The sequence below is a fragment of the Panthera pardus genome, unplaced genomic scaffold (assembly GCF_024362965.1).
Source record: "Panthera pardus isolate Hobbes unplaced genomic scaffold, ASM2436296v1 HiC_scaffold_3, whole genome shotgun sequence".
Classification (NCBI taxonomy): domain Eukaryota; kingdom Metazoa; phylum Chordata; class Mammalia; order Carnivora; family Felidae; genus Panthera; species Panthera pardus.
Genome location: NW_026526876.1, coordinates 45,762,966 through 45,785,968, shown reverse-complemented (window position 1 = coordinate 45,785,968; position 23,003 = coordinate 45,762,966). Strand labels below are relative to the sequence as shown.

The 23,003-nt window shown below is 38.5% G+C and overlaps 1 protein-coding gene and 1 long non-coding RNA gene across 7 annotated transcripts in view; one reads left to right on the top strand and one right to left on the bottom strand.

Annotated features, from left to right (window-relative positions):
• Positions 1-13,073, top strand: part of TEX14 (testis expressed 14, intercellular bridge forming factor) — a 121,135-nt gene extending 108,062 nt beyond the window's left edge. For 4 of the 6 annotated variants that reach the window (XM_053892435.1, XM_053892433.1, XM_053892432.1 and 1 more), the window contains 6 exons: positions 2,673-2,750; positions 3,484-3,583; positions 8,156-8,248; positions 10,542-10,651; positions 11,907-11,958; positions 12,411-13,073. In XM_053892435.1, the coding sequence (XP_053748410.1) occupies positions 2,673-2,750; positions 3,484-3,583; positions 8,156-8,248; positions 10,542-10,651; positions 11,907-11,958; positions 12,411-12,447 (470 nt within the window). In that variant the 3' untranslated portion in view covers positions 12,448-13,073. Of the gene's footprint in view, positions 1-2,672; positions 2,751-3,483; positions 3,584-8,155; positions 8,249-10,541; positions 10,652-10,944; positions 11,022-11,906; positions 11,959-12,410 lie in introns of all 6 variants that reach the window. The other 2 variants (XR_008418609.1, XM_053892434.1) reach the window with 2 other exon arrangements.
• LOC109247196 (uncharacterized) lies at positions 12,379-22,837 on the bottom strand. The gene is made up of 4 exons (XR_002071629.2): positions 22,423-22,837; positions 21,978-22,025; positions 15,072-15,345; positions 12,379-12,640 (listed from the first exon to the last, which is right to left on the bottom strand). It is a non-coding gene; the product is annotated as an uncharacterized LOC109247196 (long non-coding RNA).
• Between the last annotated feature and the right edge of the window lie 166 nt (positions 22,838-23,003).

Genomic DNA, 23,003 nt, shown 5'->3' with positions numbered 1-23,003 from the left:
ACTCCATGGCCCTGTTAGTTATGGTCACTGACCACAATATAGTTCTTTGTCTCAGGTGTAGGTACGAGTACAAATGGCCCTAATAAGAAGGTCTAACTGAATGAACAATTCAGGAAGGAGCAGTTTTCCAATAAAGTGGGCCTCACATTACTACTGAAACCTGGCCAGGATATTAGCCTGTGTCTGTTGTCATTTTGTTACTTTAAAGGGCCTATGGTAATGATTCTAAGAGGAATAACAATATTTAAGTGGTTTACTATGATGAAATTGTTTTATTAAAGGAATATTTCACCTCCTTTTTGAACCAAACCAGCTATACCTTGGAGGCCTGAAGTCTGGCTACTAAGGTTGAGACATCCTGTACTTTCAGTTTTGCCATTAGCAGGAGGTATTAGAGGTATTGGCATCATGGATGAATCACCTTCTCAGGGGCAGAGATGTCAGTGGCACAAGACGTAATGAGACCAGAATTTTCCATCTCAGACAGAGACCCAGCTATACCTGCTCAATTTTAGTTGTAGCTGGATTGGCTGGCCCTGCCCAGCTGAGCCAATGCTGAAAGTACATGGAAGCATTGGGCCAGGTGGTTTCTCACTTGAAGAGTGAGAAGAGACGTGATTGTTCTCTCCTTGACAGCCTGGTTGACCAGCTTCTAACTCTGAAAGAACACATCTTGGCAGACCTCTCACAGTCCAGTTCTTGGTATGGGGCCTCTAGAGAATTTCCCGATATGCACCAGCTGTTTTTCAGGGTCTCTGAGGTTTTGTGTCTCATCAGGAAGAAGGAGGTAAATGAGGACTTATGTGGTCTGACTCAATGGACAGCTACCATCTAGGCTATCACAACCCCCAGCCCCTGATTATTGGTCTGATGAACTAGGGTGGAGCCAGTCAGAGCTGCCAGACCTTCCTTTTTTCTTTTTCTGTACTCATAGGCCCCTTCACCTCATCACACCTCCTCCCCAAAGCCACAGGGTCATAGGGTTGTTGGGTCAGGCTCTTAGGATGCCTACCCCTTAGGGCTTTCCTTCTCTAGAATGCCCCAAGGAGTCCTTGCGAATTCTTTCTCTCCAGTTGTTTTTCTTAGTACAGTAATAGAACTGCTGCTTATGAGAGTAGAGGTCACCCACACATGTCCAGCTCAGATAGATTCTCAGTGTCATTTTTCTTTTGTCATGACTTAAGGCAGTATTTGTAGGCTCCTTTGCAGTTTGACCTTAGTGATACTTTTCTTCTGGATCCTGCTGTCTTCTCTCTTAGTCACCATATAGACTCCCCCATTTCAGCAGCTGTTAGCAGCCTTCCTCCTAGGTTCCAGCCTCATGGCACAGCTGTACCCCAACACACTCTGCAGAAACCTTTTCTCATTTTACTCATGGGAATTATCTGGACCAGGTTTCTAGGTGATGTCTGTACTTTGACACAGGTCAGTAATTTCCCAGAAAGACAAAATTGAGAGGTCACTTGGGTAGTTTCTTCTAATAATGGGCACTCCCACCTGATTATTATAAATCATCATTCCGTTGTTTCACCTCAAGAGAGCTTTGGAGAGTGACCTGGTTCCGACACCTGTGCTCTTTTGGAGGGCCCACATCCACAGCTCTAGGCTTCTGACAAGGGCCTAACAGGGAGGATCCTCTCGAACTCTAGGATATAGGTGATCTTTTAAGATTAATAAAGGACTATCTTTAACAAGGATAAAAATGAATTTTTTATTTCAAGTTATTTCAAGTGATCAAATGGGGGCCCTTGATGCCCAGGAGCTGCCAGGAAAGGCCTGCTTCCTGACTTGCAGGAAGAGAGACCCCTGTGCCTGCACACAACAGGGCTGCACCAGGGAGTCCAGGGTCCCTGTGTGTGCCGCCTCGCAGCTGTCTCACTGCTCTGCTGTGGGGAGCACTTGAAGGATACTGTGCAGCCACAAATGCAAAGCAGTATGCAGTTTGGCAGATGCTTGTCTTGGTGTAATGGTCAGTTCTTTAGGAAATGGAAATTATTTTCTTTGCCTTCTATCTTTTCATAAACTAAGTAAAAAAATAGGAAATATAGGCCACAGAGATGGGGGAAATTGGAACCTCCTTTGATGTGTTACAAACTTGACAGAGTATAAAATAAAGATTAACAGCATAAATCTTAGAGCTGGACATCCTGGGTTCAAATCCTATCTCTGCTTCTTACGCTGTGTGTGATTCCAGGCTAGGTCCTCAACCTTTCTTTACCTTCATTTCCTCATCTGCTCAACAGGAATGACAATCACACGATGAGTCTTGTAAGGTTGTTATGAAGATTGTGAACATGAATCTTGAATGAATGTGTGTAAGTTAAAAACAGTAACTGCCATCTAGGGCTTTGCAAGTGTTACCTATCATTGTTATCATTATTATTTTTATTTTTAGTGTTGGATAGAATTGAATGTTCTAGACCAGTGGTTCTCAAAGGTTATCAGCTGTCAGAATCACCAGGAGGGCTTATAAAATATGATTGATGGGCCCCACCCCCAGAGTTTCTGCCTCAGTAGGTCAGGGATGAGGTCTAAGACTTTGCATATCTAAGTACTGAGTATACTGAGGCTGCTGATCCAAGGACCACCCTTTGAGAACCACTGCCCTAGAGAATGGTATGACATCTGAAGGAAGAAATAAGTTGTCTTTTGCTTTTGTATTATTGTGACAGAGCACTTGAAGCGACAGCAGGCCTCATCCACAGTGTTGCGGGAGAACACAGCAAGTTATCTGGGTGTCACTGTAAATGGTAAGCCAGCTGCCCAGACCCTTTTCATCAGGTCCTTGCTATAACACTGCCCTTGGCAGCACAATGGTACACGTGGGACACTGTGGGCATTGAGGTCAGGCACAATTCCACCTCATTAAGCTGTTTAATGTCTCCGAGCCTCTGTCATCCTCATCTATAAAATGGGGATGATAATTCTTACCTCCTGGTTTACACAATAGCTCTATGAACAGTGTCTGGTACATTGTAAGATACTGAACAAACTTTCCCTTCATAGGACCATTGGCAGGATGAAATGAGACAGTATTGTAAAATGCCTGGCATACATTAAAGTGTACTAACTACCTTTCCCCACCCAAATTCTTTCCTCGGGGCTCCAACCTAGAAACATTTACAGGTGAGAATAGGGTGGTCACCCAAAGTGAATCAGTGCAATTTGTTTTCAGGGTGTCTTGGCTCCTCTTTTATGTGCCCTCTCTTTCCTCTGCTTTTTCTGTCTCTCTTGAGTCTTGGCACAGGTAAGGTTTCCTATTGCTTCATCTGGCACCAGAGAGCTCCCAAGACCCCAGAAGCAGCTTCTGTGAATGCAGACACCCTGCAGACTGCCACCTGGCCCCTGCTCTCCTGGGAAGAAGTAGTGCAATATATACTTCAGGGACCACTGATTAGCTTTAATTTTTTGCACTCCATTTCAAGGCAGGTTTTCTCAATTTGTTGTTGTTCTAATAAAGTTAAGTCTTTCAACCATTTTTAGATCAAAGGCACTTAGAAGAACAAGAAACTAACGGTAAAAAAGAAGATAGCAGTATGCTCTGGACCAAAGAAACTCAGGATCTAGAAGAGGACACAGAGAGGTAACAGAAAAAGCTGGGCTTCTAAAAGTTAATAAACTGTATTAGTGTGTTCATTTTTCTTCCGATATTGACAAATAAGAATGGGGAAAAAAGGTCTTTCTTCATACTAGCCTAATAGCCCCTATTCCTAAAGGTTTTTTGTTTTTAATTGTAATTGTGATAAAATACACATAAACATAAAATTTTCAAGTGTACAGTTCACTAGTGTTAAGTATATTAACATTGTTGTGCAACCGATCTCCTGAACTTTTTCATCTTACAATACTGAAATTCTGTGCCCATTAAAAACCAACTGCTCCCTTTCCTCAGCTCCTAGCAACCACTATTCTGCTTTCTGACTACTCTTGATATCTCACATAAGTGAAATCATACAGTATTTGACTTTTTGTAGCTGGTTTACTTCACTTAACATACTGTCCTCAGGGTTCATCCATGCAACATGGTCAGAATTTCCTTCTTTTTAAATTTAATTTTTTAAATTTACATCCAAGTTAGTAAGCATATAGTGCAACAGTGATTTCAGGACTAGATTCCTTAATGCCCATTTAGCCCATCCCCCCTCCCACAACCCCTCCATTAGTCCTCTGTTTGTTGTCCACATTTAAGAGTCTCTTATGTTTTGTTCTCCTCCCTGTTTTATATTATTGTTGCTTCCTTTCCCTTATGTTCATCTGTTCTGTGTCTTAAAGTCCTCATATGAGTGAAGTCATATGATATTTGTCTTTGACTAATTTCACTTAGCATAATACCCTCTAGTTCCATCCACGTAGTTGCAAATGGCAAGATTTCATTCTTTTTGATTGCCAAGTAATACTCCATTGTACAGATATACCACATCTTCTTTTTCTATTCATCAGTTGATGGACATTTGGGCTCTTTCCATACTTTGCCTATTGTTGATAGTGCTGCTATAAACATTGGGGTGCATGTGCCCCTTTGAGACAGCATACCTGTATCCCTTGGATAAATACCTAGTAGTGCAATTGCTGGGTTGTAGGACAGTTCTATTTTTAATTTTTTGAGGAAACTCCATACTGTTTTCCAGAGTGGCTGCACCAGTTTGCATTTCCACCAGCAGTGCAAAAGAGATCCTCTTTCTCCACATCCTTGCCTGAGTTGTTAATGTTAGCCATTCTGACAGGTGTGAGGTGGTATCTCATTGTGGTTTTGATTTGTATTTCCCTGATGAGTGATGTTGAGCACTTTTTCATGTGTTGGTTTGCCATCTGGATGTCTTCTTTGGAGAAGTATCTATTCATGTCTTTTGCCCATTTCTTCACTGGATTATTTGTTTTTTGGGTGTTGAGTTTGAGAAATTCTTTATAGATTTTGGATACTAGCCCTTTATCTGATATTTCGTTTGCAAATATCTTCTCCCATTCCATCAGTTGCCTTTTAGTTTTGCTGATTGTTTCCTTCGCTGTGCAGAAGCTTTTTATTTTGATGAGGTCCCAATAGTTCATTTTGCTTTTGTTTCCCTTGCCTCTGGAGATGTGTTGAGTAAGAAGTTGCTGCAGCCAACAGAATTTCCTTCTTTATTTATATTTGAGAGAGAGAGAGATTGCGTGTGTGTGTGTGTGTGTGTGTGTGTGTGTGTGTGTGAGAGAGAGCAGGGAGGGGCAGAGAGATAGCCGGAGACACAGAATCCGAAGCAGGCTCCAGGCTCTGAGCTGTCAGCATGGAACCTAATGTGGGGCTTGAACTCACAAACTGAGATCATGACCTGAGCTGAAGTCAGACACTCAACCAACTGAGCCACCCAGGCACCCTGAGAATTTCCTTCTTTTTTAAGGCTGAATTACAGTGTGTGTGTGCGTGTGTGTGTGTGTGTATCAAATTTTGTTTATCTGTTCATTTATTGGTAGACACTGGGTTGCTTTTACCTTTTTGCCTACTGTGAATAATACTGCTAGAATATGGGTATACAATATTTCTCCTGGACATCCTGCTTTCATTTATTTTGGATATGTAACCTGATGTGGTAATGCTGGATCATATGGTAAATCTATTTTTAATTTTTTGAGGAAATACCATACTGTTTTCCACAGCAGCTGCACCATTTTACATTCCTACCAACAGTGCACAAGGGCTCCGATTTCTTTACATCCTTGCCAGTACTTGTTATTTTCTGTTTTTTTGATAGTACCCATTCTAATGGAACAAGTATGAGGTGATATCTCATTGTGGTTTTGATTTGCATTTCCCTAATTAAGAGTGATGTTGAGCATCTTTTCATATGCCTCCATGGCCATTTGGCAGGCAAGAATTCTACCACTGAACCACCAGTTCTCCATGTATCCATGGCCATTTTTATATTTTCTCTGGAGAAGTAACTATTCAAGTCCTTTACCCATTTTTTAATATTTTTTTTTTGCCAAGTTGTTTTTTGTTTTTGTTTTTCATTTTGTAAGGCAGACACAGGCTTCAGCTTCTTTCAAGACGTTTTATTGTTTTTTAAATTTTTTAAAAATATTTTTAAATAATTTATTTATTTATTTTTGAGAGATACAGAGTGAGTGGGGGAGGGGCAGAGAGAGAATCCCAAGCAGGCTCTGCACTGTCAGCACAGAGCCTGATGTGGGGCTGGAACTCACAAACCGTGAAATCACGACCTGAACTAAAGTTGGAGGCTTAACCAACTGAACCACCCAGGCACCCCTAAAAGTATTTTTATATTTATTTTGAGAGAGAAAGAGAGAGAGAGAGTGTATGTGTGTGTAAGAGAGTGAGTGAGCATGAGTGGGGGAGGGGCAGAGAGAGAATACCAAGCAGGCTCTGTGCTCACAGTGCAGATGAGGCTGACACTGGGCTTGATCCCACCAACCATGAGATCATGACCTGAACCAAAATCAAGATTCCAACGCTTAACTGACTGAGCTACCCAGGTGCCCCCAAACATTTTAATTAAAGGCCTTGGAAGAGAAGTTTTAGATCTTTGTGGCCAGATAAGAGAAAATGGGGGCAGCCATCCAGACAATTCAGTCTAAAAACACAAGGTTGCCTCAAGAAACCCGATTCTGTTCCCGATTCACTTCGACTCACCTCCTGTGCCTCCTGACTTCTCTTACCTTGCCCTAACCATCATTCAGGGCCAGGACTGGCATGAAGCGAGTGAGACACTCCTTGGGCACAAAATTAAAGGAGACACCAAAAAATTCAGAGTCAAGATAAATTGTTTGAATACATTATTTTAAAAAATAAAAACTGATGCCAAGAAATCAAAGATGAGCAAAGTATCTAAATTTTGTTGAAGAAAAAGAGGATCTGAACTTGTCCTTGCAACACTTGCCTTATCCTAATCCTGGTCCTGTGGATCCTTAGGGTAGCCCTGCAGAATTCTTTCAACTGCAAATGATGGATAACTCTACCTTCATGCTTAAATGAGTTTGTCTCACACAGGAGGCAGTCCCACAGGTTGGCAGGTCATGCCTGGTGTAGCAGCTCAGTGATGCCACCAGGGACTTAGACTCTTTGGATATTCCTGCTCTGCTACCTTACTATGTTGGCTTTTATTTTCAGACTTGTCACCTCCTGGTTTCAGGATCGCTGCTATCTACACACCAGGCAGGTGGGGAAAAGGAATATTCTGACTCTGCCCCTTTTTTTATCTGGAAAGCAGATGCCCACTTATATTACACTGGCCAAATGTGATGCATGACCACCCTCATTTACAAGGGAGACTAGAAATTGAGTTTTTAGCTTTTCAGCTGCTATAGAAGAGGAAGGGAAGGAAGAAGAGTGCTACGAATAACTTTTAGGTAGTGAATCTAGTTCCTGTCCCACTCTTTAAAGGCTAAATTATTCTCTATGAGGAAGAAAAAGAAAGAGACCTGGAAGGGAAAGTTTGGGAGGTGGAAGAGGAGATGAGCCCTGGGACCTGCAAGGAAGGTTCTGGGGAGACAGAAAAGACAAGGGCAAAGGGAGAGGAAGAGAAATACATTTTAAAAGTTTTAGAAATCTTTTTATCGATAATGTATGATGTAACTCCAGTCCTCTCATCTCCTCAAAACACCTTCAGTAAAAATCTACATCATTATTCAAGCCAAGGAAGATTAGCTCAAGAAGTCTGAGTTAAACTTGGTTGTATTAAGTACTTTACATGTGATCAAAAGTTAGCTACTATTATTATTTTCCAAAAGGGCTGGCTGTGCTGGACATAGATAGATGCCCAGAGTGGGACTTTTCAGGCCTTCTGAAAACACTGTGCATCCTTTAGCTTCAGAGGCAGTTCTTCATTCAAAAAACTTATAGGAATGAGTGTACAGTTCTAGCCCAGGGTGGAAATTAACTTAATGGCCTAGAATGGAGACTGAGTCTGGCATTGGACTTTGGGAGGTGGCTATTCTCATGGGTGCTGAAGCTTTTTATTAAGAAGCTAAAGAAAGTTTTTGGTGTGCATCTAAATTGTATGTAAGTGACCTCTGCAACTGTAAATACAATCTCACCTAGCTATCATTTTCTTATCTGTACAGTGAAAACACACGTTTTAAGGTCCTTTCCCACTCTAAAACACTGTACCTCCTTGTCATGGGATAAGAATTGTCTCAGTTCTCTTCACTTGTCCTTGGACAGAGCTCACTCTACTCTTGATGAGGACCTAGAAAGATGGCTACAGCCACCTGAGGACAGCACGGAGCTACAGGATCTCCCCGGAGGCTCTACAAGGTTATTGTTTTCCATCAGGGGGTCATTTTCTTTTTTGTCAAGAAGGAGGACTAGATTTTAGTCTTTTAAAAAAAAAAATACCTTGACTCTTTGGAGAATGAGTGTTTGTAGATAAGCCAGCCTTGACTCCTGTCTGCCCCTCTTCCTCCACACACAGTGCTCAAGATACTGATTAGCAGATTGATATCAGTATACAGAGAGGCCTCTAAGATTGCTATACCTTGGCCTTGTCACCTTCAACATTTTCATCAGCCATTTGAATTAAATCAGAAAAGGCATGCTTATCAAATTTTTAGGTAACACAAATCTAAGAATGAATACTAATGTGATAGGTGATAGACTGGATTCAAAATGGTCTTGACAAGTGGAAATGTTAAATGCTTCTAAAAGATGAAAGTGAGCATTCAGATGTGTAGAATGCAAGGGATCTGACCTAATGGAGAATTTTTGACTGGAGTCTCCTCCTCACTGGTTTTATTGAAGGTAGGAAGTATGTCGTTTTATTTTTATATGTTCAGCACTTAGCATGCATTTTGAGACATGGTAAGAATTCAAAAAATTTTTCTTGAAGAAGGCATAAATAGTGACTCCATGAAGCCTCATTGATGCAGTTGCTAAAATGGTCAATGCAGCATTAATGCTGAACAAACAACAGCGTCTTGCCCAGGCCAAGGTGATGTCTCATGCTAAAGAGAGGACTCGTAGGACACAGTGTGGGGTTACTTTCTGGGCACAATATTTTATTACTTTTTAAAATTATTTATTTATTTATTTTGAGAGAGAGTGAGGGAGAGGAGCAGAGAGAGAGAGAATATCCCAAGCAGGCTTCGCACTGTCAGTGCAGAGTCTGGGTGCAATATTTTATCTTATTTTATTTTACTTTTATTTTATTTTATTTTATTATTTTATTTTATTTTATTATTTTATTTTATTTTTTGTTTGTTTTATTTTATTTTTTGTTTGTTTTATTTTAAAGATATAGGCTTGTTTTTTTAAAGTGTATCTATTTTGAGAAAGAGAGAGCAGGGGAAGGGCAGAAAGAGAATCTCAACCAGGCTCCACACTGTCAGCACAGAGCCAGATGTGCTCAAGCTCACGAACTGTGAGATCATGACCTGAGCCAAAATCAAGAGTCAGATGCTTAATTGACTGAGCCACTCAGGTGCCCCTGGGTGCCGTATTTTAAAAGCGATGTTGACAAACAGAAGAGGGTGGCCATCGAATAGTCAGAGGTCTGAAAACCATATCATGTGAGAATAGCTGAAGGAGTTAGGGAGGCTCAGCTGGAGAAGTGCAGGTGGAGTGGAGAATATTTGATAGTTACCCTCAAATACCTGAAATGTAAAGTTGAGAGAGTCAGCTTACTCTCTTCTGCCCCAAAGGGCAGAGCTAGTGACTAGAAACTGCAGTTAGAGATTTTATCCAGTAAAGCACATGCTTTTTAATAGCTATTGCTATCTGATAGAAGAAGCAGGTGCCTTTACAGTTTATCAACAGCTCCTCCCACTCAAGCACAGGCTAGACAACTCTGGTTCTGGGCATTTGGACAGAGGTGGAAGAGAACCTGAAGGCTTCCTCCAATTCTAGAACCTATGATTCTATTAGAGGTTAGGAGGGAAAAAAAATCGTTTTTGCTTTAGGTGGCTTTATTTTCTCTCTTGTTTTACATATTTTGTTTTGAAGATTTAATAAATGAAAAAAGAATAAAAATCCCTGTACAGTGTCAAATTGGTTCAGCCAGCATCTGTTGAGTGCTGACAACCAAGTGCTGTGCTGCAGGAGCAGAGGAGTGGGATGTCTCTGCCCTTCAGGAGCTTACACTTGAGCAGGGGAGATGATTTCTGCTTACTAGTTTGGCAAATATGGTCTTAAATTGTTAGATACTTCAATCAGAGATACTTGAGAGTTTCAGGAAATGAAGTAAGGTAATAAAATAAATGGTGGTTACAAAAAAGGGCACCAATTACAACATAAGTGAAATGCTTTTGTTGGGAAGGGAGGTAGATAATATAGCCTAGAGGTTGATAGAGTCAGAATCAGACTGCCTGGGTCAGATCCCAGATCCAGGACTCCTGAGGCATATAACTTCTGTGTACCTCAGTTTCCTTATTACTTGCTGGGAATGGTAATGGTAACTATATAGTTGTGATAAGAATTAAATGGCTTACTGTACATTATAGCACATGTGCCAATGCCTGGCCATTAGTGATAGCTATTATGTTTCCTTTGGAGTAGTCCTGTTACCCTGGCCATTGTGCATATGGTTTGATGCCCCAAATCATTGTCTTTGAAGGGAGGCAAATACCAAGGATCAAGAAGTTGGTGAAAAGAAGAGAAAAGGGGAAGAAAGCTTCAAGTCAGAGAGAAGGAAATCAGACAGCTTTTTAGGCAATTCTGAAGAAGGTATGAATGAATGGTTGTTTATAATGTAACCTGGAGTCCTTGGGCTATGATGAGCATCAGAGTTATTTAGAAATATTTCCCAGATGCTATACATAATCCTTCTATGCTTTCCTCCTGTAGTTCAGCCCAGGTTTTCTGTTAATTGCCAGTTATACCTTAATCACAAAACAGTAACATCCAATTTTATTTCTAAAGCAAGCCTTTGGCCAATCTCATCATCTTGTCTTGCACATTGTCTAGAAAGATGTTTTGCTTCTAATTGTCTAATGTCTTCAAAAGAGTTCTAAATTTAGCTCACACAGAGGCTGCAGAATCTGAGAAGGAATTATAAACTGTGGAATTTAAGTGGAATCTACAAGTAATGTGAAAGGTGTAAATTGATCTTAATTTCAAAACTATTTTGATAGAGCTTTAGGCACCATTCACAAATGACACCCTCCTATATTTAAGTTCCTCCTACTTAAGAAGTTAGAGATACTGATTTTTTCAGAACACCTGGTATCCCTTTCATTCCTTCGCCAATTCATTCTCATTCTCCTTTCTCTGCCCTATTTTGTGCTTTGTGAACTATCTCCTGGGCTTTCTGGCCAGCAGGCTTCCTGTTGGCCAGTGGGAAGAGGGCAGAGGAGTGGTTGGGTATTACTTCCCCTACCTGCCTACTTCAGCACCTTATCTCTGGATAGAAGTGGTGTCCCTTCACCAGCACAGCTTCTGTAAGGCAGCCTGTCCTCAGTTCCAGCTCTCACTGGGTTCCAGTAACTGTTCTGCCCTAGCTCCACCCTAGTCCCTTTTGACTTAGCATTGATAATGGCTTCCCACTGCTGCTAGTCACTGGGTGCCTTGCCATCCTTTGTTTGCTCCCTTAACTCTGACTATACCTATGTAAGTAGTCACTTCATTAAAGGGCCTGAGAGTGTATTCTTTTTCCTCTGGGACCCTGGACTGGCACAGGACCCAGAGTGTGTAAGCATTTAGCTACACGAATTCAACACGAATTCACTGAGAACATAATGCAGAGACTTTGTGAATTAACATCATTAGTATCCATTGCTGTGACAGGGAGCTGCAGAATGTTAGGTGGGGAAGCCCATTAACTATTTTTGGAAAGATTCTGTCTCTAGCAGAAAACAACTATTACCGGTAAAACAGTCCACCCTAAACTTGAGAGAGAGCACTAAAGCAATTTCTGGATACTGGCACCTTTAGACCCAGAAAGTAACCTGGTTGTGTTTTCTTCTTTCTATATTTCATCAAGAGGAACTAAAACCCTGTTTTTGGAAGCGACTGGGTTGGTCTGAACCATCCAGGTAATGAGTTGGCATATGTTTGTAGGTCCAAGTTCACTGTCTATAGACCACATGAACAGGCTTTAAACATTTATCAGCATGTAAATAAACATTAATGTTAAAGTTATTGATAAAGTTGTTTGATAATTAATTCAAAGTTGCTCAGTTTTTTATGTGTTAATATTTACAGCTAATTAAAATACAAGGTGAAATTAATGCCAGATTTGATTAAGTCATCAGTAGAGTCAGCACAAGAACAGTTTTGGACAGAGGGAGGACAGGATGATGCTATCATTTGCTTTGTAGTCATTGTACGTTCCCATGACATACTAATTGATTATCCCCCTTGACTATAAAGATCAAAATCCCTTCCCTTGAACTCAGTTGAATAGAAGGAAACTGTTGTTTGTGTCTTTAAAAACATAGATACTCACTTGAAACTCTTTTTTTGTGTGTGTTTAAAAAATACACAGGATAATCGTGCTGGATCAGAGTGACTTGTCAGACTGATGGGAGTTGGATCGTACATGAACTCCTGGACTGAGTTTGAGCATCCTGCTTGTGAGCTCCCGTCTCTCCTCATCTGCTTCAGTCACCATCAGGGCAGTGATTCTGTAGCTCACACTTTGTTCAGCTGCCACAATAGACAGAATGGCTGGCCCTGTCTGCACCGCAGTTAACCATCTGTTTTCAGTTCAGATTTCTGAAAAGTGAAAGGTAGCTTTTATTGTAAAATTTTCTCATTGTTCCCAGAATGGCTTTGGTTTTGGTTTTGTTGGTACAGATTTTTGAAAACTTTAATTCCTGTTATATAATAAAATGTTTACTTTTAATACCATTTAGGTTTTAGCTGTGTAAGATATTTCTGTGTTTTAGTTATTGGGAGAGGAACTGCCACCCAAAGAGGCTTCAATATCTGTTATAAAGTTTGACAGATAAGCAATGACTGCTACCACCTCTCATATAAGCCGGCACCAGTCATCCATATTTTAGAACAGAAATAATGCCCTCCTCTTGGCCAGGATTGCCATATTCCCATTCCAGCTAGAATTTACTTACATGATGAAAGTACAGGTTGGAGTAAAAGTCCAAGATATTTTGAACCCTTTAAAGTGAATAAACATCATTTCTGAGTATTTTGGATTGTATACCTCACATCATTTGTGTCTTAGAGGAGTGAAATTGTGGGAAGATGAAGATCACGTGTTCTCTAATTTAGCCTCTAGTGACTTCTGGGCAGATGCATACATGTGTCTGGCATGGTATTTAGAGGATTGATATACCTTCATCTGCCTCAAGTTTGGAGCTTTTACATGTGAATAAAAACCTTTTCTTAGAAGTTATGTGCTGTTGTGCAGTACTAGCCAGCTACCAGCTAACATTTTATTCTTAGCAAGTGAATGATAGGTCTTTTGTTTGTGAAAACTGGATAGTTCCTGTTGAGGATGGTCATATCATACAGTTTTTATTAGCATCCCAGAATTCTACCCTGCACAAATAAAATAGGAAGGTACAAATCTATTTGACTACTTTGAAACAAGGAAACATTTGCTTGCCATTGTAACCAGAGCAAAACCAAAGCAAATTACTTTACAAATAATACTGTGTATAAGAAACTTGGGGGGATACGGAGACTTGTAATACATAGTCCTTCCTCTCAAAAACGTTTAATTGGTGCAACAAAACCAACATACATAAAAATGTAAGGACTTTGTGTCCAGGACCCACAGGAAAAAAAATGTATGGAGTGATAGACATATCATGTTAAATAGTGAGTTGTGATATTACAGCATTATCTATTAGTATTCATAAAGGCTACAAGTCCTACATAAACTCTCACTGATGTGGTTTATAATCACTAATATTGGCCAACATTAACAATAATAATGTTGGTAGATAATGTTTATTGGTTATGGAGTAACTGTTAGGTGCCAGGGTTCCATGATCTGCCCAAGACCATACTGGAGCAAACATGTTTGTATACTTCACAGTAAAACAGAGTAGCTTTCCCTGAGGCTGTAGTTCAAGAGTGCCCTGCGCACTGTTGGAAGTGAACCAAGAGCAAATTTAAGTTAAAACTGATGGTGATATATCCTTTATGAACTTAGTCCCCATCCTCACATCTGTCCGGTGGGTTTGGTGCTGAGTTTTTGGAGTATACGGAGTCCTTCACTTTTCCTCAATATGTGGAAACATAATAAATACATAAACGGTTCTAGACACATAGTAGATGGCTAATAAATTATTGTTGGCTCACTATTGAATGGAATTTTCCCCTTGGAAAATTTGATTATTAGAAATTTCCAGATTAGATTTTAGTTGCTGTTGTTGTTGTTATTGTTTTCAAATACGTAGCTTTTGGCCCTTTTCTGGATGCTAATAGTACTGTTTTATAGGTTGCTATTAGAAGGGTGTTTTAGTTGTGCCTGGCTGCCTCACTCAGAGGAGCATGTAACTTAATCTCATGCCCTATGTTCAAGCCCTATGTTTGGTGTAGAGATTACTTAAATAAATAAACTTAAAAAAAAAAAAAGAATTGGATTTTAGAGATGTGCCTCCCAAGAACTTAGAAATAAGTTGGTCCTCTGGGAGTTATATAAGTAAAAATCCAGTGTCCCACTGAATATGATTAATTGTATAGTGGAGTAAAATTAAAGGACCTTCTATAAATGTGTGACTTAACAGATATTTGGAAATAATATTGAAAAAATAGAGTAAGGAGGAGGGATGTGTCCTACCAGATGTGAAAGCATAGCATAAGGCTGCAATAATTAACAGAATATGGTATTGACATCAGAATGGAAACCTGATCCTTTAGTTCCATCTCCACCCCTTTCAGTTGTTGTCATGAAATTACATCTTTATGTAAAGTGTGGCCAAAAATAAAAGCTAATAATATTTTTAATGCATTACTCTCTTAAATTATGTAAAAAATAAACCAGGATTTGGAGTTATAAATCAAAGTTACAGTAACACTAACTTTTATACTAATTACTGCTGTTTTCTTGCTTTAAATGTATTGATCTCCTAAATCATGGAGAAAACAAAAAGTGCAGTTACAAACCATTGTAATGGTTGTAACCAAAATTAGTATAAAAACTAATACTGGTTTTTATAATTGCCCATGTACTTACCTTTATTGAGATCTTTTATTTCTCCATATGGCTTTGAGTTACTATGAAGTGTCCTTTTATTTCAACTTGAAGCATTTCTTGAACATTTCTTGTAGGGTAGATCTAGTGCTTACAAACTCCCTCAGCTTTAGTTTTTCTGGGAATGTCTTAATTTACCCCTCACATTTGAAGGACAGCTTTTCTGGATATAGGATTCTTGGTTGACAAGGGTTTTTATTTTTTATTTTTAGCACTTTGAATATATTGGCCTACTGTCTTCTGTCTTTCAGAGTTTCTGTATATAAAAGAATCATTAGTTTATATTTAGGGGCACACTATACACAAGAATATAACTCTGTCACATCAACAATTAATAGGGGTAGGATGAAGCTGTAAAGGAAGAGAGTTTTTTATTGTTATTGAAGTTAAGCTGGTATAAACTCAAATTAGAGTGTTACACATTTAGGATGCAAAATGTAATCTTCATGGTCACCACAAAGAAAATAGCTATGGAATATACACAAAAGGAAAAGAGAAAATAATTTAAACATTTCACTACAGAAAATCAACTAAATACAAAAGGAGACAGTAATGCAAGAAATGTGGGACAAAAAACAAATAGCGTAATGACAGACGATCTCATCAGTAATCAGTTTAAACATAAATGAATCAGGGGCGCCTGGGTGGTTCAGTCGGTTAAGCGTCCCAACTTTGGCTCAGGTCATGATCTTGCGGTTCATGAGTTCCAGCCCCACATCAGGCTCTGTGCTGACAGCTCCGAGCCTGGAACCTGTTTCAGATTCTGTGTCTCCCTCTCTCTCTGCCCCTCCCCCACTCACTCTCTCTCTCAAAAATAACACTAAAAAAATTTTTAAACATAAATGAATCAAATTCTCCAATCAAAAGACAGAGATTGGAAATGGATAAAAAGACATAATCTAACTATATGCTATCTATAAGAGACATTCAAAGCCATAAATAGATTGAAAGTGAAAAGATCAAAAAGATATTCCATGCAAATAGTAAACAGAAGAGCAGGAGTGGCTATACTAATATCAGACAAAGTAAACTTTAAATCAAAAAAGGTTACAAGAGACCACGACATTATATACAAAAGGTTCAATAGGGAAAGAATATATTACAGTTATATTTATATACCTAATGACAGACCACCAAAATATATGAAGCAAAAGTGATGGAATTGAAGGGAGAGAATAGACGATTCTGTAACAATAATTGGAGACTTCAAAAACTCACAATAATGGATAGAACAACCAGACAGAAGATAAGTAAGGAAACAGAGGAGTTAACAAACCAACTAGATCTTACAGATATATATAGAACACGCTAGCCAACAACAAAAAAATACACATTCTTCTCAAGCACACATGGGACATGTTTTAGGATAGGCCATATTGTAGGCCACTTAAGTCTCAACAGATGTTAAAAGATAGATATGATAAAGTATCTTCTCTGACCACAACAGGATGAAATTATAAATTAATAACAAAAGGAAGGAAACGTGGAAAATTCATAAAATTGTGGAGGTTAACACTTTTAAAATGACCAATGGATAAAAGAAATTACAAGGAAATTAGAAAATACTTTGAGATGCAGGAAAACAAAAGTAACATCAAAACTTATGGGATGCAGCAAAAACTGTGCTAAGAGGGAAACTTATAAGTTATAAATACATAAAAAAAAAATCTGAAATCAACAATGTAACTTTACAACTTAAGGAACTAGAAAAAGAACAAACTAAATCCAAACTAGCAGAAGGAAGGTATAATAGAGATTAGAGCAGAGATAGAAAAACAATAGAGAAATGAAACCAAAGGCTAATTCTTCAAAAAGATCGACAAAATTGACAAACTTTAGCTAGATAGACTAAGAAAAGGGAAGACTCAAATTACCAAAATCATAAATTAAAGTGGGGACATTACTACTTATTCTACAGAAATAAAAATGATTATACGGGAGTACTATGAACAATTGTATGCCAACAAATTGGATAACAGATGAAATGGACAATTTCCTAGAAACACAAAACCTGCAAGACTAAATCATGAAGAGAAAATCTGAATAGACCTATAACTAGTAAGGAGATTGAATCAGTAATCAAAATCCTCCCAATAAAGAAAAGCCCTGCACTTGATGGCTTCACTGATGAATTCTACCAAACATCTTAGGGACTAATACCAATCCTTCTCAACCTTTTCCAAAAAATTGAAGAGAAGACACTTTCTAAATCATTCTGAGGCCAGCATTACCCTCATACCAAAGCTAGACAAAGACACTCGCAAGAAAACTACAGATCAGATCCCTTAGGAACATTGATGCAAAAATCCTCAACAGCAGCAAACAAAATTAAGCATATTGAAAAGATTATACACTACGATCAAATGAGATTTATTCCTGGAATGCAAGTATAGCTCAATACATGAAAATCATAATATGTACTGTTATGCAACAATGTAATATGTGATATGCCACATCAATAGAATAAAGAGGGGGAAAAGCCTCATCATTTCAACTTGATGCAGAAAAAGCATTTGACAAAATCAACACCTTTTCATGACAAACACTCAACAAACTGGGAGTAGAAGGAAACTCTCTCAATATGATTAAAGCCACATGTGAAAAGCCCCTGGCAAACATCATACTCAATGGTATGGAAAGACTGAAAGGTTTTCCTCTAAGATCAGGCACTAGAGAAGGATGCCTGCTTTCACCACTTCTATTTAACATAGTAGTAGAAGTTCTGGCCAGAGCATTTAGGCAAGAAAAATAAATAAAAGGTATCCTAATTGGAAAGGAAATAGTAATCTCAAATAGTAATAGTATTCTCAAATAGTAATCTCTGTTTGCAGATGATATGAACTTATATGTAGAAAACTCTAAAGACATAACCAAGAGGGGCGCCTGGGTGGCTCAGTCGGTTAAGCGTCCGACTTCAGCTCAGGTCACGATCTCACGGTCTGTGAGTTCGAGCCCCGCGTCGGGCTCTGGGCTGATGGCTCAGAGCCTGGAGCCTGCTTCAGATTCTGTGTCTCCCTCTCTCTCTGCCCTTCCCCCACTCATGCTCTGTCTCTGTCTCTGTCTCTCTCTCTCTCTCAAAAATAAATAAACATTAAAAAAATTAAAAAAAAAAAGACATAACCAAGAAAACTGTTGGAACTAATAAATGAATTCAGCAAAGTGGCAGGATACAAAGGCAACACACAAGATTCCATTGCATTTCCATACATGAACAAGGAAGAATGTGAAAGGGAAATTACAAAAACAATTCCATTTACAGTAGCATCAAAAAGAATAAAATACTTAAGAATTAACCAGGGAGGTGAAACACTTGTACTATGAAAACTACAAAACAGTGCTGGAAGAAATTAAAGAAGACATAGATAAATGGGAGCACATCCTATGTTCATGTAATGGAAGACACTATATTGTTAAAATGTCAATACTACCCAGAGCCATTTATAGATTCCATGCAATACCTATCAAAACCCCAATGATGTTCTTTGCAGAAATAGAAAAACCCATCCTAAAATTCATATGAAATCTCCAAATAACCAAAGCAATTTTTCAAAAGAACAACAGAATTGAAGGGCTCACACTTCCTGATTTCAAAACTTACAAAGCTACACTAACCAACATAATGTGGTATTGGCATATAGACATATAGATCCATGGAATAGAATAGAGAGCCTAGACATAAAACTTTGCAAATGTGTTCAAATGATTTCTGACAAGGATGCCAAGACCATGGGGAAAGGACAGTCTCTTCAACAAATGGTGCTGGGAAAACTGGATATCCACATGCAAAAGAGTGAAATTCTTACCTCACATTTATCTAACACCGTATACAAAAATTAATTCAAAATTGATCAAATACCTAAATCTAAGGCCAAAAACAATAAAACTCTTAGAAGAAAAAATAGGACAAAAGCTTAACAGTATTGGATTTGGCAATGATTTCTTGGACATGACATCAAAGGTACAGGCAACAAAATAAAAAAAATAGATATATTGAACTTCATGAAAATTTAAAACTTCACTATCCACAGAGTAAAAAAGCAAACCCCTAGAATGAGAGAAATAACTTGCAAATCATATATCTGATAAGGGATTAATAGCCAGAATATACAGAGAACTCCTAACTTCAACAACAAAAAACAATTCAAGATTGGGCACAGGACTTGAATAGACATTTTTCCAAAGAAGTTATATGAATGGTCAAAATAAGCACATGAAAAGATGTTCAACATGACTAATTATTAGGGAAATGCAAATCAAAACTACCATGCAATACCACCTCACATTCTTTAAGATGGTTACTATGAAAAATACAAAACAAGTGTTGGCAAGAATGTTTTTAAATTAGAACCCCTGTGCACTGTTGGTGTGAATGTAAGATGGCACAGTCATTATGGAAAGCAGTATGGTGGTTCCTCAACAAATTAAAAATAGATTTATCATATGACCCAGCAATATATTCCACTTGTGAGTAGAGTCTCCAACAGATAGTTCTGCACCAATGTTCATAGCAGCATTATAGCTCAAATGTGGAAACATCAGTGTCCATAAATAGATGAAGGGATAAACAAACTGTGGTAAATATGATGGAATATTGTTGAACTTTAAAAAAGGGAAAGAAATTCTGCAATATGCTACAACATAGATGAACCTTGAGGACATTATGCTAAGTGAAAGAAGCCAATCACAAAAAGAAAATAATGTATGATTCCACTTACATGAGTTACTTACAGTAGTCCAAATCATAAGGACAGAAAGTATAGTGGTTGTCAAGGCTGGGGTAAGGGGGCATTGGGAGTTACTGTTTAATAGGTATGGAGTTTTTATTTGGGATGCTGAGAAAGTTCTTGAAATGGATAGTGAGTGGTGATGACTGCACAACATTGTTAATGTACTTAATGCCAATGCATTGTGCATTTAAAAATGGCTAGAACAGTAAATTTACAAGATGAGAAGAGTTATGGGGATGGATGGTGATGATGGTTGCATAACAATGTAAATGTATTTAATACCACTGAACTGTACACTTCAGAATAGTTAAGATGGTAAATGTTATGTGTGTTTTACCACAATAATTTTTTTAATTATGGAAAAGCATAAGTGGACTAAGTAGAAAGGTGTCCAGGACATATTATGGACTCATGCTAGTAGGTATAATATGACCCCATGAAAATTTATACATAAATGTCTACATTTGATAAATGCATAGATATCTGGAAAGATGCTTATTAAAGTAGCAAAATAGTCCTTTCAACTTTTCATAATTCTTTTAGCTGTTTTCTGTTTGGAGAATAGAAGGTTTAGGAATACTTAAATCAGTGGGAGGCAGAACTATAATGTCATAGTTAAGTAACTATAAACTTAGTCAATTTTATTAGAACTCATTTGAAGGAAAACTGCTTAATAGAAAGGAATGGTTAGTGTAAAGCATAAGAAAAGGAAGTTTTAGGTGCCAGACATGGGGATGGATGCTCAGCTAAAGCTGTATGGATGAGTGGATGGGGAGTGCACTAGGTATGCCTAGTGCTCTGTGACAGGTATTGCCCTCTTGTGGAATATCATACTGACTTCTTGATCCAGTTTCATGTTCACCAAGCAACTTTTCTTCCTCTTGAAGTTGGTGTGTCTATAGGGAAAGAATGACCTGGCTTCCAATCAGTTCAATAGTGTGTTTCTCAAAGTATATTAGTGGGTTGTTATTCTGGTTTATATATTGGTCTCTGTGCTTGGTTAATGACAGTTGACACTAGAGAAATTGATTTACATAATCTATTACTTCATAAGAAATTACCTCCAAAACTTAGTGACTTAAAATAGCAATAACCATTTATCTTTAACAGTTTTTATATATCAGGAATTTGGAAGTGACTCAGGTGGGCAGTTGTGGCGCAGGGTTTCTCCTGACGTTGCAGTTTAATGCATTTACTAGTTGACTCACTCATATGACTGGCAATTTTGTCTTGGCTATTGACTAGGGACCTCAGTTTCTTTCCACCTGGGTCTCCCATTGAGTTTCCTCACCACATGGCAACTGGTTTTCCCCAGAGTGAGCAATCCAAGAGATTTTGCCTACACCAAGGCAAAAGGTGCAGTGCCATTATGATCAGCTTCAGAAGTCCTAAACCATCATTTCTGCTATAAACTGTTGGTCACAGAGGGCAAGCCCTGATTCAGAATGAGAGAGGCCTACACAAAGGCATGAATACTAGCAGATGAGAATCACTGGGGGCCATCTTGGAGACTGGCTACCACAAATCCCATCAACCAAGTGGCAATTCCTGGCAATCCTGTCCTTTGCTGTATGCTTTCCATTCAAAATAAAACAGTTTAATATAGCTTTTACATCTCATCACATTTTATCTTCATCATACCCCTACCAGAAGAGCAGGAGAAGTGAGAGTGTGATTACCCTGAAAGAACCCACTTGTAACTCAAGCATGGATTAATACAAGTTAGATTATTCATGATGAGGAAAATATCAAGATTCTGTTTTTTGTTTTGCCCATTTTTGCAAGAATCACCCTTTTGTGTTTACTTGTACTGAAATTGAACACTGAAAAAAATATTTTCCCCAATATTAAGAGAATATAAACAATTATTCAAACCAGTGCTGAGATGATTTTAATAAGAACAAAAAAGTGATAGCAGACTTAACGTTACATGTTGATGGAGAAATTAAAACTCACTCAATAAATTTATAAAGAGAAATATAATCTTCCCAGACAAACAAATAAGCATTATAGCATCGTGGTTAAAGGTTATAAATCAACAAGTCACCGCATTGAAAGGAGAATCTCCTAGGAAAGCTTTTTTAAGTCAGCCAGTCTCAATTTTATAACAAGGTATCAAATAAGTATAAACAGGAACCATCTTCATTTCAACCTGGCTTACCCTTAGTGTCTTCAAGATATCTGACTTGTATTCTACTTTTATCCTTTTCTGTAAAACAAGATATAATGGTTAGCCAAATGTTTTATATTCTAAAGACGTGTCAGTAGCTCAAGGTTTCTTGGCCTATTGAGATTCCTGTTACCTAAGAACGTGTTGGTTTTTGTTTCAACTTTGTCTTTAATCAAAGCTGATTTTAAAGATCCAGAAACAATGAATCTGACTGTCCTGTAACCATGAAGACCCTTCAGAGTCAATAGTGGAATGTGGATATGGTAGAGAATAGCATGTGAAAGGGAAAGAAAGATGACAGTGTCTCTCATCCCAAATGGTATCCAAGATTCAAAGGCACTTTTCAAATCAAGAAAGAACCAAAGTCCAGCTAATTAGGAGAACTGAGGGAGAGGATTGTGAGAAAAGACACTCACATTTTTTGAGTGACACTTACCTACCAGATGTTGGTTTCCAGATGAAGAAACCAAGGCTCAGACAAGTCAAATAACTTGTCTAAGGTGCACAGTCATTTACGATTGAAACCAATGACTAATTCCAAATCTTTCCTACAATCCTATACTCACTCCTAGGCCAAGAATGTGAGACTTTATGATTTGAGAAATCTGGATTTTTACCCCAGGGTCAACCAAACCACTTCTGATACCTGGAAAAGTATGGAGCTCTATTTCTTTACTTCTATACAACTAAATTGGGGACAACTTTGTACTTGCATGTTATTAAAATTGGTACTAACACAGAGTGATTGAGTTGAGTAGCCTTGCCTTAGCAGGATATTCAGACTGATTCCTTCTCTAGATGAGTCTGGGAATTCCTAGAATCTGTGGAGAGTAACGGAGAGTCTGGAGCCTTCCCTGACTTGACCAAAGATCTGGTGGTGTCAACTCCAAAGACAAGTCGCAGTTTCCTTGCAGTTACTGCTTGAGATTCTCTGAAGAACTGTGGCAGTATGCTAGGATGTTTAGTAGGAAGCTCCTTCCTTTATGACATCACCAGGCAGGTAGCTAAGGGGACTAT